The sequence below is a fragment of the Miscanthus floridulus genome, chromosome 3 (genome assembly GCF_019320115.1).
Source record: "Miscanthus floridulus cultivar M001 chromosome 3, ASM1932011v1, whole genome shotgun sequence".
NCBI lineage: Eukaryota > Viridiplantae > Streptophyta > Magnoliopsida > Poales > Poaceae > Miscanthus > Miscanthus floridulus.
This window is the reverse complement of record NC_089582.1, coordinates 116096285-116112144: the sequence shown is the minus strand read 5'-3', so window position 1 is coordinate 116112144 and position 15860 is coordinate 116096285. Positions and strand designations below refer to the sequence as shown.

The 15860-nt window shown below is 48.6% G+C and overlaps 1 protein-coding gene and 1 pseudogene across 1 annotated transcript; one reads left to right on the top strand and one right to left on the bottom strand.

The window, feature by feature from the left end:
• The first annotated feature begins 11164 nt into the window (after positions 1–11164).
• On the top strand, positions 11165–11816 carry LOC136546605 (uncharacterized). Its single transcript, XM_066538574.1, has 2 exons — positions 11165–11349; positions 11443–11816. The coding sequence occupies exons 1-2, from the start codon at positions 11213–11215 to the stop codon at positions 11669–11671; spliced, it is 366 nt and encodes a 121-aa protein (XP_066394671.1). The 5' UTR covers positions 11165–11212; the 3' UTR covers positions 11672–11816.
• A 291-nt stretch (positions 11817–12107) lies between these two features.
• Positions 12108–14002, bottom strand: LOC136546604 (uncharacterized; annotated as a pseudogene).
• Positions 14003–15860: the final 1858 nt, after the last annotated feature.

Here is a 15860-nt window from a genome sequence, read left to right as displayed (position 1 = left end):
TTTTTTTTTTTTGGAGAACACGTCCGTTGACGCATGTTTCATTAAGAGGATTAAAATGTTTCAATACAAAACATGGTCCCAAGTGCACGAACGCATGTAATTCTCTGTATCGTTCAGCAAGCTTCTTATCTTTATGGACGCTGAATCCCATTGAAGAGCACGTAGATGGTCCTACGAAATTTCACGTTATTTTCTTTGAAGTTCACCTACCAGCACTCGGCTGAACTTTGCCCAATCCTTGCATAAAAAAACTTGCAAGTATTCTTTCTGGACAATGCGGTTACACGAAACGTGCATCCCCGCCTTGCTTGCCAGATCATCAAAGTAATTATATAGGCAAAGCAATCTCCTGAGCACTCATAGTTCATTGGTTAAGGACTAGAGAGAGAGACGGAGCCCAGGAGGCCAGGACGAGTTGGGAAAACATATGCCAGGTTTTCCGGATCGAAAACAGCAAGGGCAGCCGTATAACACAGTATTTTCGTGACGACGCGGAGGGAAGACGTCGCCCGGCACTGCGCGGCGCATGTGGCAGAGTGGCATGGACATGTCTACGAGCTGAAGCCATTGGGGGCTCCTCTGTCGGAAGGTGCGTCCTCCTCAACCTGACAACCTTTCCCCTTCTAGTCAACGGTCAAGGATCCAATTAGGATGATGTGACTTAAGCTACCGTTTGAATCATCAACCTTTTATAAACTGCAATAGCGAGCCAGCTAATAGCTTTTTATAAGTTAAATGGTTGAAGTTCAAAATAAGTTAGCACTACTGTAAAGACGATTTTTAGAAATAGGAGCTTTTTTGAACAGAGGTGGCTCAATATAGTGCCCACTGTGAACCCCATTAATAGAGCCACCTATAAAAATATAATTTTAGAGACGGTTGGGATTCTGAACCGCATCAAGAAATATTGAGTACTTTTAGAGGCTATTCGGAATTTCATCCGCTTCTGGAAAAGCCATCTAAGAAATGTGAGGATGGGGAGAGGGTCATTGTTGAGCTCAATGGCTATGAGGTTGGCGGCCATAAACTTTGGGTTGACTGGTTAAACCCTTCTTGTGTGTAGTGTAGCTCCTCCTAATTGGTTAGGCACTTGTGAGTTCTGCAAGTGAAACTTTTGCTAGCTGTAGTACCAAAATTATCTCAAATGAGGGTTTATGTTTTCGGCCAAAGATTCAAATCCATTAGGTTGTGTCATACTTATTTTTTTCTCTTATGAAAATGTGAGGTTGTGTTTTCACACTGGCAGAAGTGATCAAATTCCTTCAAGATTGTTTCATATTTTACTTAGCAAAAATCCCAATAGCTAGATAAAAATATTGATCTGTAGAACAGGGATATACATCCGCACAACACCTCAACAAAAAGTTGTTCCATATACCTCAATTAAAGGAAAAATCAACATCATGTTCCTAGCCATCAACAATGCATCAACACTCTTTGTATAAAATGTTCTCAGCATCTCATATCTCATGTCTCTATTTACATGTCATCTCTCGTGTCTCTCTATTTTGAACTAGCAAACGTGAATGTGCGTTGCAATGGTAAAATACAGTATTGGCACTTTCACGGAACTTGCCGCCTGCTACAATATATAGCAAGCTAACAGCCGCGTTAGGAACCTGCCGCCCTCAGTCAGACGTAGCAGCCGCGTCCTGTTGGTTCTTATGCGCGCTTGCCACGCTAGGTCTAGATGTGCGTGTGCCCCAGCTTGTGGATTACAAAAGTGCAAAAGAAATGAGGGCATGTTTGGAACGTGGAAAAAAATTCCTATTCTTACGTTATTATTTGAAATCGAACTGATTCATGTGAAATTTACGCGTTCTAAACAAACCCTAAATAGTTGTGCTTGATTTTTTTATAAGAACGAGAAAAATAAAATCGTGAATAGAACAACTACAGAGGCAATTGACACATGAACAATGTATATATTTTATTTTAATATTTTACATGTAGCTAGAATCATTCATGAATATCATTTTATATACCATTGTATTCCTATTTGGTAGAAAACGGATCAAGCTAAGATAAACATGATTACCATATTTTTTAGAACCATCAAATATAAATGATATATTATATACATATATGTATGTATAATAATGTACCATATCTGGACAGCTAAACCGAATTGCCCGTATTGAGCAACATAATAATGTATAATAGTGATATATTATATATACTCTTTGCTCTGACATGTAAAATAAATCTGCTCATGTCATCCATCAGACTTATTGCAACGTTGTTTTCTTTCTCTACTGGCTAGTTACATCTTCATATACCTCCCCACGCTGTCCATTTGAAAGACCACTGTGATTATTTGAGTTACAAATGTTCCTCTTCATAATCCAAAAATTTTCATTTAAGAATACAAAGTTGCCTGAATACATTTCTAAAATTGTATTCACTGACAGCCTTGGGAAGGAAAACAATTCTATGCATGCCTGCTGCACATGCTGACCCGTGCAACACCGCGTCCGAACGAGAGGACAAGATTTTTTGTTTTTAGCCCTTTTTTGAAAATTTTTCACAAATATGTCCTTGGAGGTATGATTTCAAAATCTGAACCCTTAGCTCGGCATCATCGTTGGTGGCGCCGAGCTTACACGTCTTGGCACCATAGACTTTGACGCATAGGTCTTGGGCTCGACGCAGACGTGGCGGTGACCTAGCAGGCAGCTTGGCGCCGTAGATCTTGGCGCCGTAGATCTTGGCGCCGTGGTTATTGGCGCCGAGAACGGCGCCAAGATCTATGGCGCCGATGTGGTGTTTTAACCCGACCCCAACCTTCCTGCCCGAGCCTTCTTCCTCTTCTTTCTCCTCCCTCTCGGGTTTTTTCTCTCCTCACTTCGTCCTACCTCACGAATCGGCATATTGGACCTTGGAAACCTTGATTTGATCCGTAGATCTTCAAGAGCAAGGTATCCTCGCTCCCTCCTAGTTTTTTTTCACATCAATTCGATATATATTAGTCGGGTTTTTCAACTTAAGAATCATCATTACTTAGTGTTTCATGTAGTTTTAATATTTATATTATACAACCATAGGATGTCAAGACATGGAAAAGCTAGCAAACCAAGGTTCCACAAACTTAGTGATGTCACTTGGAGGTGAGGCGAACTCGATCGGCGTCGATGGAGTTCCCTATTTCGCCAGAGTGCTCGGTACCTTCCACGAGCATGGGCTGGGATACCCCGTGCACTGGTTCCTGCGCGGCCTCCTCAACGAGTGGGGTCTGGAGCTGCAGCATCTTAACCCGATGGGGGTGCTGCACATCGCTGGTTTCGTCACCGTTTGCGAGGCTTTCCTTGGGATGGAGCTGCACGCGGATTTCTTCCGGTGACTCTTCTCCCCGAGAGCCTTGATGGTGGGGGACCCAGCCGAGGTCGTGCCGGTGGGGGGTTTCGCCTTACAGAGAAAACCAGGCGTGGGAGACTCATATCCCATGTACCTCCCCTACGACTCCAACTGGGGGTGGCATGGGGAGTGGTTCTACATCAGGAATCCGGCGGCAGCGCCATTCTCGGCGTTCACCGGTGGGAGGTCGAAGAAGCAGGATAGTTGGATGTGGGGTTGTGCCAAAAAGGAGAAGCATAAGGTGGGGGTCATCGAGGAGGAGCTCTGGAAGCTCGTAAAGCGTGGCCTTAATGGGGTGCGGGTGTTCCACACCCTGTACCATCGTCGGGTCGCACCGTTGGCGGAGAGGACACGGACGATGTGGCTGTACAGCGGCCCATCGGACCCGGATCGCGCGTCGCCGGAGGATCTGCCGAACGACGAGGTCTGGAGTCGCCTTGGCCGGGAGCTGCAGCTGAAGCCCAGAGAGAGGGTCAAAGGGAGGCCCGTGCCTTTCAACTCCTCGATCGTGTCCACCCTAGTATGCTCCCTTCTCTTTAGCCCGCATGTCTTCCTCTGCTTTTCCTATGTGTATTTTTCTTTTTTGATTGGGAGTCACATGTTTCGCAGGGGCTTGGAAATTACAAGTCCCGGCCGCACCTTCCCAAGGGTTCGGAGGGCGTGGCCAAGCAGGCCGCTCAGAAGGAGGCGGCGGACGCCAGGAAGAAGAAGGCCGAGGTCACCCACCTGAAGCACAAGAAGGAGAAGGAGGTTGCCCAGCGCGTGAAGGCTGGGAGAGGAAGAGCGACGTCGAGGCCGAGCTCAAGTCGGAGGACCCCATGGATGTGGACGACATGGTTTTCTCTGAGGATGAGGGAAGTCAGGAGGTCATTGTGACCTTAGCGGGGCATCGCGACCCTGTGGCGACATCCACCGGTGATGAGCAAGAGGCCACGCGGTGCGCGGTGGCCTCCGCGCCGAGGAAGCGCATGGCGAGCGCAGATGCCGTCGGTGAACAGGTGGCAAAGCGGATGCAGTCACCGCACCCTCTGGCGGTGTCGTTGGTCCCGTCGCCGCCCATGGGGGACGCGGCCAAGCGAGTTGGGTGGTCCGAGGAGCGGGCTGGCACTCACGCATCGCCAGGACCGGTGCCAATGCGTGACTCATAGCCAGGGGAGGTCCCACCTGCTGCTCCGGTCGGGGAGTCTCGAGCTAAGAGTCACGGCGACCCACAGGTCGGGCAAGAGCCGGTTGGGATGACTCCGTCCCTCGCCGAAGTGAGGGGGCGCGGGTCGCAGTTCGGGAGTGGTCCGTGCGCTGCAGGCCTATCGACGCTGGGTCTTGGTTTTAGAGTCATGCCGCTCGCCTCTTGGTACATTTTTACTTTGTTTCTTTTCAATCTTTTGCTATTGAGTTTTTCTCTAGAGTGTGATTTACCTACACCCTCTGCCAGTGGCCGGGGGATGACGGGGTTGAGCATCGCCCCAACTCCCGTGCGGGAGGCATGGAGGCCCACCCTATAGCGTGTTGCGATGAGCGACGGGGGGAGCAGGATGGCGGTGGTGAGCCCTTCCCTTTTAAGGGCGGTTGCTGCCAAAGTGACAGCAACGGCATCGACGTTGGGGGCGATTCCGGTGCCGACGATGGGGGCTACATCAGAAGTAACCCTTGCGGCCCCTCCTCCACCAGTCGCGGTAGAAGAGGAGAGGGGGACCGAGCCCCCTACCTCACCGGGTAGAGGGCCGCACGGCTCACCCGCGTGGTCAGAGCCGAAGGCGTAGGGGGAGAGCATGATCGGGACAGAGTCAAAACGTCTGGCGGTGGTCCACACAACCGAGGTGGTGGATATCCTATCCGATGACGAGGCGAATGATACAGCGGAGCCACTGGTGTCGTCGTGAGAGCTGGCGGTTGTCCGGTCGGAGGCGAGGCCATCTGGTGGGCTGCCGAAGGATGACCTAGAGTGGCCCTGCCCTGAGGACTCAACGAAGGTGTGGTTCATCCTCCAAGATTCCTAGGAGTGTCAGCTCTGGGACATCCTCGGGGAGTAGGGGCATGCCGTGGTGTCTGAACTCGCCAATCTGTACGTGAAGCTTGAAGACGCCTAGGAGTAGGTTAAGTCCGCTCAGCAATTGATTGAGGTTGACCTGCAGCTTCCTGTGGAGGTGAGTTTTGCGGACTTGTCTTTGACCTCTCAATCTTTTGTTGGTTGCCTTAGCATGTTTGTTTTTTGTAGAGACTGAAGGGGACGTTGTCCCGCAAGTCCCGCTTTCTCCGAATGAAGCACACCCAAATGGCCAAGCTCGAGCGTCAGCTAGCGTCCGCCCATCGCGAGTCCTAGGTCTAGGCGGCCGAGGTGACTGTGGCACGGGCGGAGGGGCAGCGTGCAGCCGAGTGGGCGACTACCACCGAGCAAGGGCTCGAGGCGATGAAGGCCCGTTAGGTGGAGACCGAGGTGGGGTTGCGGACATTCCTAGCGAACACCGAGGCGGCGTTGTGAGAGTCCTTGGCGACCCTTGAGCCAGAGTAGGCAGCTTTGGTGTCGGCACAGAACGCCCTAGAGTCAGCACGGAAGGCCCTGGAGGCGGACCGGAAGGCTTGGTCGGAGGCGGACCAGGAGGTTCTCGCGCTCTGAGGCCGAGTGATGGGGACAGAGGACATGAGTGCCCGGCTGCACAAGCAGGTGGCCCAGTAGGTAGAGGATCTCTCCATCCTTGAGAACTTCCACGTCGGTACGTGCCTTTTCTATTCTTCGTTGTTGGTTTTTTCCCTTAGCCTATTTCTAAGCATGTCACTCTTCTCTCAGAGCTGGGTGGAAAGGTGAAGATGCTAGAGCAGAACCTAGAGACAATCAAGGCGACCCTCGGCCGGAATACGGAGGAACTGGCCAAGTCCCATGAAGAGCGACGTGCTCTCAAGGGGGATCTTGACCAGATCCGCAACGTTGCCCAGCTTGTCATCTCATATGTCTTTGGGTCGGCGCCCAGTAATAGCGCGCCTGCGGTCCAGCTGGCGGAGGTCCTGGATGCGGTTTGGGTCCTTATTAGGAGCGGGTTATTCTACGGAGCATCGGGGGTGTTGACTTCGGTGGCGATGCACCATCCAAACCTAGACTTCGCTGCAATCTACAGTGGGTATGCCAAAGGCTTGAGCATGGAGGACATCTAATCGATCAGGGAGAGCTTGTTGCCGCACGCAAGGTCGGTGGTGGAGCAAGTCTCTACCTAGTGGGTGATGGACGTCCATCATGAAGACATGGCCAGAAGCATGCATGGGGAGGATGCTTCCCAGGCTACAGACGGCGTGGAGCCTAGGTCGAAGGTGAACGTCGCCCTAGCCCCGACCAAGCCAAATGTCGTTCCACCGAGGAGTGAGCAGTCCGCGCCCTCGTCGGTCGCTCCGATAGCAGATGCCGTCAGGCCAGTCCAATAGCTTGCAAAATATAAGTAATTTAGTGAGGGTAGAAGTTTAAGTTTGTGGGGGAGCCCCCATGTAAACATTACTATGTTCTTAATGACTACCATCGGTTTTGTTTTCTGTGATGGAATTGCTCTGTTCGGGGGAGCCTGTTCCCTTTCGTTCCTAAGTTTTTCCTTAACATAATTTTGCTTTTTTATTCTTTCTTTCTCATACCTACCCGTTTGTCCTGTAGGTCATGATCTTGGGAGCTCGGGGCATGGCCCACGAGGCTCGGCTGCTCGTAACCGTAGGGAAAGGCGGGGTGCGATCGGTTGGAATGTTTTTAAAGCAAAGCTGCGTAAAGCAAAACTAAGGAACAGACTATCCCATTGGTTGGGTATGAAGGAATTTCACCATATGTAAACAAAACAAGGAGGTAGTCATTAAGCATAATGATAGTAGTGTACCCTAGTGGAGCCCCCGAGCGCCCCGGGCCAAAAAGTGTTCATGTCGGGGTGCTTTTACAAGAGCATATACTAAGTAAGCAATGGTAAGATTGAAGCTTTAGGAAAAAATGACATAGTTGTTCCAGTCGTTCGGAGAGATGGGAGTCGTTGTCGTCCTTTGGTCGGTACATGCTCAGTCGGATCACTTCATCCTTCAGTCATCCAGATCCTGGCCCGCTATGCCCCCTTTCTTGGTTGCTTCTTCCTTGCCTTTTTCTTCCTTTGGCCTGCCGGTCTGCCGTAGGAGGTGCTTGAGGAGCTGGCAGTCCTTGTAGAGGTGTTTTACAGGGTAGTCGTGGTTGGTGCATGGGCTTTCCATGAGCTCGTGGAAGTGGCCAGAAGGGCCCTACTAGGGCTGTATGCCCGCATGATCAGCCGTGGCGATCAACATGGAGTTGGCCGATCGGCGGCGATTCTTTCTATTCTTTTTCCCCCTCTGTGTGGAGGGGCCTTCATCCTGATCCTGGCGCTTGCCCTTGCCCTTGCCCCAGCCTCCGTCGGAGCACGGCGGGAGCGACGTTTGTTGGGGGTTTTGGACAGAGGTCCGTGGTCCTAGGCCATTAGGGCTGGGACTCTGGTCGCTGCTGCGTGTGTCTCGGTTCGGTTCGAGCCATGCGAATACAGGCGGTCGGTGTGGAGCAGTCGCTGAGTCAAGACGGGGTGCTAGTGTGGCCTCCTGTGCCGCACTCGGCGATTGTAGCGGCGATTGGGTGGAGCGACCCATCTGCCGCGTCCTTGTTCCCCTGGCAGAGAGCGAGGACATGAGTCGGCGTCATAATATGGAGCACTCCGCTTGTTGAACGGCGGTGGTCTCCACTAGTGCCCGGAGGTTCCGGTGGATTGCCTGTTCACGAGGGTCGTTTGGCTCGGACAAGCCACGCAGAAGCATCACCGCGGCAGCGATGTTCTGACCGGCTCAAGCGAACTGCGGGCAATCGGTTCCCCTATCCATGGTGTTGTGCTGGACCCGACAGGTGCGCCCTCAGGCGTCGCTTGCCAGTCTATGCGTGCGGGCGCAGTGCGATGCACTGGGCGTGCCGGTGCAGTTGGTGGCTGGTGTAGCCACTGTTGTCGTAGTGCCTCACCGTGCTCTCGTGTGAGCTCAGGGGTCTTCGTATGAGAGTGCGGTGAGCTATGAGTCTATGAGGACTCTGCTTCCATCGGCGGTGTCCCGGAGCGTCCGCCATGGCGCACTCCTAGGATGGACGGTGGCTAGGCGCCATGTCGCCGATGCTGGAGCCATCACTCCGCTATCATCATCCATGAGGTCGAGGAAACAGGTGGGAGCATAGCTCACCATTCCCACAAATTTGGATGCGAGAGGGGGCGGTGCTGGCATCCTTCGGAGCCCCTAGGCGTATGCATCCATGGAAGACGCGAGGTCGTAGGGGTACCGGTCGTACGGTGGTTGTGTCGAGGACAACGGGGTTCCTCCGGGTAATCGACGGAAGATAGAGAATAGTAAGTAAATAACAGCGTGTGCATTACTCACAGCGGGGTTCGAGCAGAGAGTTTGCTCGGAAAGAAGCGCAGATGCCACATCGTCGAAGCCATGCGTCCCGGAGTTGATGGAGGGCGCTCCTCCAATGGGTGCTGAGACGTGAGCCTCCTCTCGGAGATGTAGCACGCTGAGCCGGTCGGCAACGAAGTTCAGGCTTCCGAAGAGGAAGGTCTAGGATGGCTCAAAGACGGGTGGAACCCGCATCCCAGCGGGTAAGAGTACGGGAAACTCCTATGAGCCGAAGCGAATCGTATCGCCCGAGCCTGCCACAGCGAGGGTGACGGAAAAGTGGGCCATCCGATGACCAAAAAGTGTTGGATGTATAGCGTCTTCCCCACGGACGGTGCCAACTGTCGGTGCAGAAAGTGGCCAACTAATGAATATTTGTAGTTTTGTCATACGTTGTGATAGGAGGTGGCCTAGTACTCAATGACACAGGATTTATACTGGTTCAGGCAACGTGCCCTACGTCCAGTTTGGGTCGGTCAGTGACTTTATTCCTGAGCTTAGGTGCTCGAAGTTTGCAGTGGGGTTACAAACGAGAAGGAGGAAGAAGGGGTGTACAGGAGGTCCGATCGGCTCCGGTCGGAAGGGCCAAGAGCGACAGGAGCTATGCTATGAGCTAAGTGTTCAAGCGTGTGCTTAGAGTCCGAACCCGGCAGTTCTGTGGTCGTGAGCTAGTGAACTTGATCGGTGTTTGTTATCTTCAAGATGGGCCCTCCCTTTGTTGGAGGAGGCGCGTCCCCTTTTATAGATAAAGGAGATGGCTTTACAAGTGAGAGGGTGAGGGTACGTATGCTATCGAGCCTTGTTGCCAACGCCTACCGAGCCTTGTTGCCCACGCCGGCGGGTACAAGATAATGGTAGACGCCTACAACACTGTTGATGTCACTGTAGAATGTCAGATGCATGCGGGAGGTTGTGCTGCCTTTTTCAGAGATGGTAGACGTCAGTACTTGCAAATACTGTTTGATGCCTAGAGGCATGTGAGGGGTCTCGCTATGTTCACCCGGTACGGTAAATCCTAGCGCCCATACCGCTATCGATGCCTAGAGACACGTGGGGGCTTATCGTATGGGAGTTTTAGTGGTCCCTACAATACTGTAGAGGGAGATGTCGGCGCCTACAATACTGTTTGTGTCAGGGTGGCTGTAGAGTACTGTTCCGTGCAGGGTATGGTCCATGGTACAGTGGTTTTGACTTGCGAGCCTTGCCTTGCTTTTCTCCGCACGTCTTCTGGTTCCTACCGAGCGAGCATCCCAGTCGGATGACTCCAATCAGCTCTGAGTGCGCCGGTCGGAGAAAAGCGGTGAGCGGGGTTCCTGCGAACCCGGGTCGGAGACGCGGGGTCGGAGTCAAAAGTAGTGTTTTGGGCCAGGCCGTCCGAAGGCGGCTGGAGTCGAAGCGAACGCTCCGGTCGGAGAGGTGGGCCAAAGTAGATGACGAGCGGGCGTTGTTCCTCTTCGGCCAGACCTTCCGGTCGGTGACTAGGCCGTCCTTCCGGCCTGTCGTTTTAGACTCTTGGGCCGAGCCTTGGCGTAGAAGCCGGTCCTCGAGGGACCCCGCGTTTTATGAACCCGACGTCTTGAGACATAGTACTTTATAGTGATTGTACAGTTTTAAGTATATCTACTTATCCCTTGTTTAGTTCCACGTCAAAATTTGACACTCTGTCACATCGAATGTTTGGACACATGAATAGAGTATTAAATATAGACAAAAGATAACTAATTGCACAGACTGCGACTAATTTGCGAGACGAATCTTTTAAGTCTAATTAGTCCATGATTTGACAATAAAGTGCTACAGTACCGCATGTGCTAATGACGGATTAATTAGGCTTAATAAATTCGTCTCGTGGTTTACTGATGGATTATGTAATTTGTTTTTTTATTAGTATCCGAATACCCCGAGCGACACCACATGTAACATCTGATGTGACACGCCAAAACTTTACACCCCGAAACTAAACCAGGCCTTACTTCTGTAGGGAAAAAAACGAACAGATGCTACAATTACAGTATTTAAGTAGTGACAACTGTGACAAAGTAACCTCAAAGCGGTTAAATTAGCACTCTTTTTTTCATATTTACCCTGTAGCCTGTAGACTACATTCGCTTGTCGTACACAGGAGTTTACCCCTATACCTGCGTAAGAGACTAGGAGTATGCAGCACTGAAACAACTGGGGGTCTGAGCTAAAATGGAGCGTTCTTAACCTCAAGCAAAGTAATAATGGGTTGAACTAAACTGAGAAAAGCATCGCTCCTTGCCTCCTTGGCAGGGTTGGCATATACTGAAAGAATATGTATATGGTTCCTCGTGCCTTATCTTGCCTGAAGCTTTTGCAACCAATGGGAAGGTGACATAACACCTTTTGTGGGGCCGTATCTATCACTTTTCTTGTTCTCACCTGCAGGAAGCATCCATTCTCCTCGTTTCTGTTTCTGGAGGTACCAAGCACCAGAGCGGCAATGGCGCCTCCCATGCCTCCCCTCTCACTCTCAGCATCACAAAGCACAATCACCATTCTGAAGATTTTTCCGAAACCTCCTGCTCCGGAGAGCAGCAGCAATAACTTCGCTTTTGGGGCCAAATTCGACAGCAGGAGGTATATATCGATCACATACTCAGTTCCTCTTCTCCCCTGGATCGCGTGTGTAACTAGCCAAACAAAGTTTGATGTATCGCTTTGCTGTTCTAGGGCACTTCTATGCGGCTTGGTCGCTGCTGCTGCTGGCACCATGCTGGGCCCAGACATCGCCGGTGCTGCTTCGAAGAGGCGGCCTCCACCACCAGGGCCAGCAGAAGAGAAGAAAGACCCGAATGTTAGCGGTGTGCAGGCTAAGGTGCTTGCCAGCAGGAAGAGGAAGGAGGCCATGAAGGAAGCTGTGTCCAAGCTGAGGGAGAAAGGTAAGCCAGTCGATAAGTGAAGGCCAAAACCAGAACCAGTAGCCTCATTGTGGCTTGAGAAATGTAACTTACTACTAATAAATAATAATAATTGTTACTCGCTTGATGTGTACAGTTGAGAGTAAAATACAACTATCTTGCTTGTATGCATTTTGTTCCAAATTATCTGTTGCGTGCATTCGTGTTCTTGCCACAGACTGATTTGGAAACTCAAAGTAAGGTACCAAGGAAATAACTCTAATAAAGACCTGTTTGGATACAAGAGGTTAAAAATTAACTCTCTCCTTTTAGCCCTTGAGGTCCAAACAGGAGGGCCAAAGCGGGACGCTAATCTTTAGCCCTCCATTCCCATTAGCCCCTTCAAGGTGGGTAAAAGGGGCTGACTATCTTTTAGCCAGGCAAACACCCCAAGAGGCTAATCTTTAGCCTTCTATTTTAAAAGCCCAAGGATGGCGAGGAATCCAAACAGGCCCTAACTAACAACTCGGAAGAACAAACTCAGGACTGGTATCTGGCAAGGTTTTGGCCGCCGCCATACCTAAAATCCCTATAAAATACATACATGGTATATGCTGATGCATGCTGTTCTGTGGGTTCCGGTGGCTGGGTTGGTGGGCTTAATGTTGATGGGCCACAATTAGCAAACTGAACGGAGGAGACTAATCTGTCCAGCAGAATACATGTTTAATATGTTAGCGGATCGTTATATAGTTTCAATGTACAATGTTTGAATTTTATAAAACCCCGCCATACCTAAAAATTATTCCTGCCTCCGCCGCTGGCTTCATCCCATCTAACAGCGTTTGAGACATGTTATTCACAGGGCAAACACCAGTGCAGTCCCTTAACATAATGGACACCATGTCTTAAGACAACTTACTGACTTGCTCTAACTGCTTGCTACCTGCAAAAATCTCAATTTGAGGTCAGAGAAGTTTGAATACCAAGTGTACTACAGACAAGAAGGGTAAACCCAATCAACTCGCAGCTTCAGGCCACCGGCCTCAGCGCCATTGAGCTCGTCGATGGCCCTCTCCCCATCCTCACGTCTCTTGAAGACGACAACGCCGAAGTTCATGCGGACTTCACTCTTGCAGCCACAAATGTCATTCCTGAACCTGGGAACATGCCACATCAGCAGCGGCCCGAACGGGCTGAAGAGGTTCTCGAGCTCCCACACCCTGAAGCCCGGCGGCACGTTGCTCACGCGTATGAAACGCCGCAGGAACTTGCGATGATCCCTGGAGGTTATTCTGTGTTCTCCGAGAGGGCATTCTCCTCTGCAGGTATCACCGAAATACCGCCCAAAGATGTAGTTGAAAGGGCAGAAGTGCTCCATGTGGTCGTCACCGTCATCTCCGCAGATGTAACAGATGTCTTGCTCTGAGGGTCCTTGGGTAGGCCATGATACTAAACCGAATCATGCCAAGGTTCCATACTTCCACCTCTGCTGTCAGCAAGAACAAACGCCGGCATATGTGTTTTATTTCGTCGCAATCAATGTGTCTACATGTTAATTAATTAAGAAAAATAATTACCATGTGGGATAGTCCAAAGCACACAAAGTGAAGGAAAACATTATGCATCGTGTAATTTTCTGTTTGTGGTCATCTAGTAGTATCAAATTTCTGTTCACTGGATTTTTTAGTATCTGCATACTCAGTTTGCTTCAGACTAAATAAAACCCTTGTTGGTATTTTGCTTATTTTATCTATCATTTAAGTGAACTGTTTTCTGCAGGGCTCACAAGGAGCACTGGAATAACAACTAACGAAACAAAATGAAGTGCTATGATCTGGGTTTACTTCAAAGACGCATACATTAAATATAGAAAACAAACTAGATTTAAAGAATTAAGCCGGTAGATGCTAACTTGCAAAAACTAGAGATATATGTTATTGCACGTGCCTTCGAGGAATATACAGTAGTACTGAAGATGGGCGCACGACGGCACGAAAGAGCCAGATAGAGTTCTGACTGTTGAATGATGATATGCACCACAATCAAGTGCTGAAGATGGGTAATTGGGTAGGTCTACAGACTACAACAGATCCATGAAAAACGAAGCAAACGAGATTCAACAAAAGTAAGGATTAGGAAGCACCTTCCTGCGAGTGTCGCTTCCTCGAAATCCTCTTCCTCCTCGACCTCGTTTTTGTGGAATTGTACTTGCTGACGCGTTTGCATCTCTCCCCACGTATCCTGGCGGAGGCCATCCTCACCAATCCGGGTCTCCCCCAGCGGTTGACACGGTCGGCGGCGCTAGGCGCTCAGCGGGGTCAAGGAAAGATCAGAGACCGGGGCGCGTGGTGGGATGGATGCCCTAGTACGGGATCGCTCAAGAGGAGAAAAGAAAAAAAAAAGAGAGGGAGATCCCTCAACTATTGCATAAGTCAACCAGGGCGGATCTACATGGTATGCCAGGTATGCACTAGCATATCTAGCAGGTCTAGCATGTATAGAGTATATATACATGTATATTTATTTGTAATAAAATGGATAAACTTGTAAAATAACTAACTGACGTTGCAGCGTGAGGCCTTTTCCTCAGCTATTGCATAAGTCAACTAGGGCGGATCTACAGGGTATGTTAGGTATGCACTGGCATACCCTGCAGGTCTAGTATGTATAGAGTATATATACATGTGTATTTATTTGTAATAAAACAGAAAAACTTACAAAATAACTAATTGAGGTTGCGTCGTGCGGCGTGAGGCCTTTTTACTTTCGAGGCCCACGACCTCACCCAGTGACACGGCCTATACCAGCTATGAGCCTACGGCCACACGACGTCACTTGGAAGGACCCCACACGACAGGACTATAGGGTAGGAGTCCATCGATCCAATGCCGTTAGGTCTCAGATCGCCGCCGTCTCTGATCAACGAAGCCGCACACGTGCTCAGGCGAGGCTATGAGGACACGACGTCGCCACTAATCATGATTAAGATGGTTAGACGCCCCAGCTACTTCGCTGCTGGTCAGCTCGGCTCTGCGTGCGCGACTAACGTGCTAGGCATAGAGCTCGACTGCTAGCTACCGAGGTATTCTATCTCTGCTTTTGTCTCTTCTCTTTTAATTTTTATGTATAAACATAACGTCTATTGATATTACTCGACAACGACAATTGTTGATAGGGCATTTTCTACAATGCTTTAGTGAAAGCAAAATTAAGAATTTGTTAAGAGGCATTTTTAAGTGAATAAAGATAATATAATCGAAACATTCACATCCCTTAGAAAACGGTTTAAAAAGTCAGATAAGCAGTATGATAAGTCTCTTACATACTCTCTTTTATGTTTATATTTAGAACTGTTAATATGACGTTTGAACTATTTATATTATAATTTATGTCTTTCAATTTAATACTTATCATGTAATTTAGTGTGTGTATATCAAATTACGTTTAATTTTATAATTATTACCAAATTGAGAAATGATTTTATTGAATTATATATGAAAAAATTTGGACGGCATACCCTGGGTTCAAATCCTAGATCCACCGCTGAAGTCAACCCTGTTCGCTTGAACTACTGTAGCAGTACTTTTTAACAAATTAGCATAAGCCAAATTTCAGCAAAATAAATATGGCATTATATATATATATATATATATATATATATAGGGAGAGGCTATTCAGCAGCCGGCTACAAAATAAGTTATTCTGTAGCCACCTCTATTTACCATAATTTTATATACTAATTTACCATAATGTCAATACATATTTACAATAGTTGGGTTACTATAACACATGAGAATATTTACCATAACGTTATAGTAAACCACTTAGTAAGGAGTTACTGTAAATTAACATAGTAATTATCGTAACTCAAAGTGGCTACAGAATAAGTTATTCTATGGCCAGCTACAGAATAGTAGTTCTATATATATATATATATATATATATATATATATATATATATATATAGAAAAGACTCATCTGACCTCTCCGAGCGTTTTGAAGTTTTGATTGATGTGTCTCATGTCAGTCGTTCTATGTGACGTCACGTTAGTAATGAGAAAGATAAGTCGGACTTTCACGGTAGTTTAAAATATCAATTTGACTTTATTAAAAATATAAAAGTGATTTCTGAAAAATATTATTTAAATATTCAAACAAACTTATTATAAATTAGTAATTGTCACGTTAAGATTAGTGTTGACTGTTCATTGATTAATATATCATTAATATTACTATCGAGGTTAAATA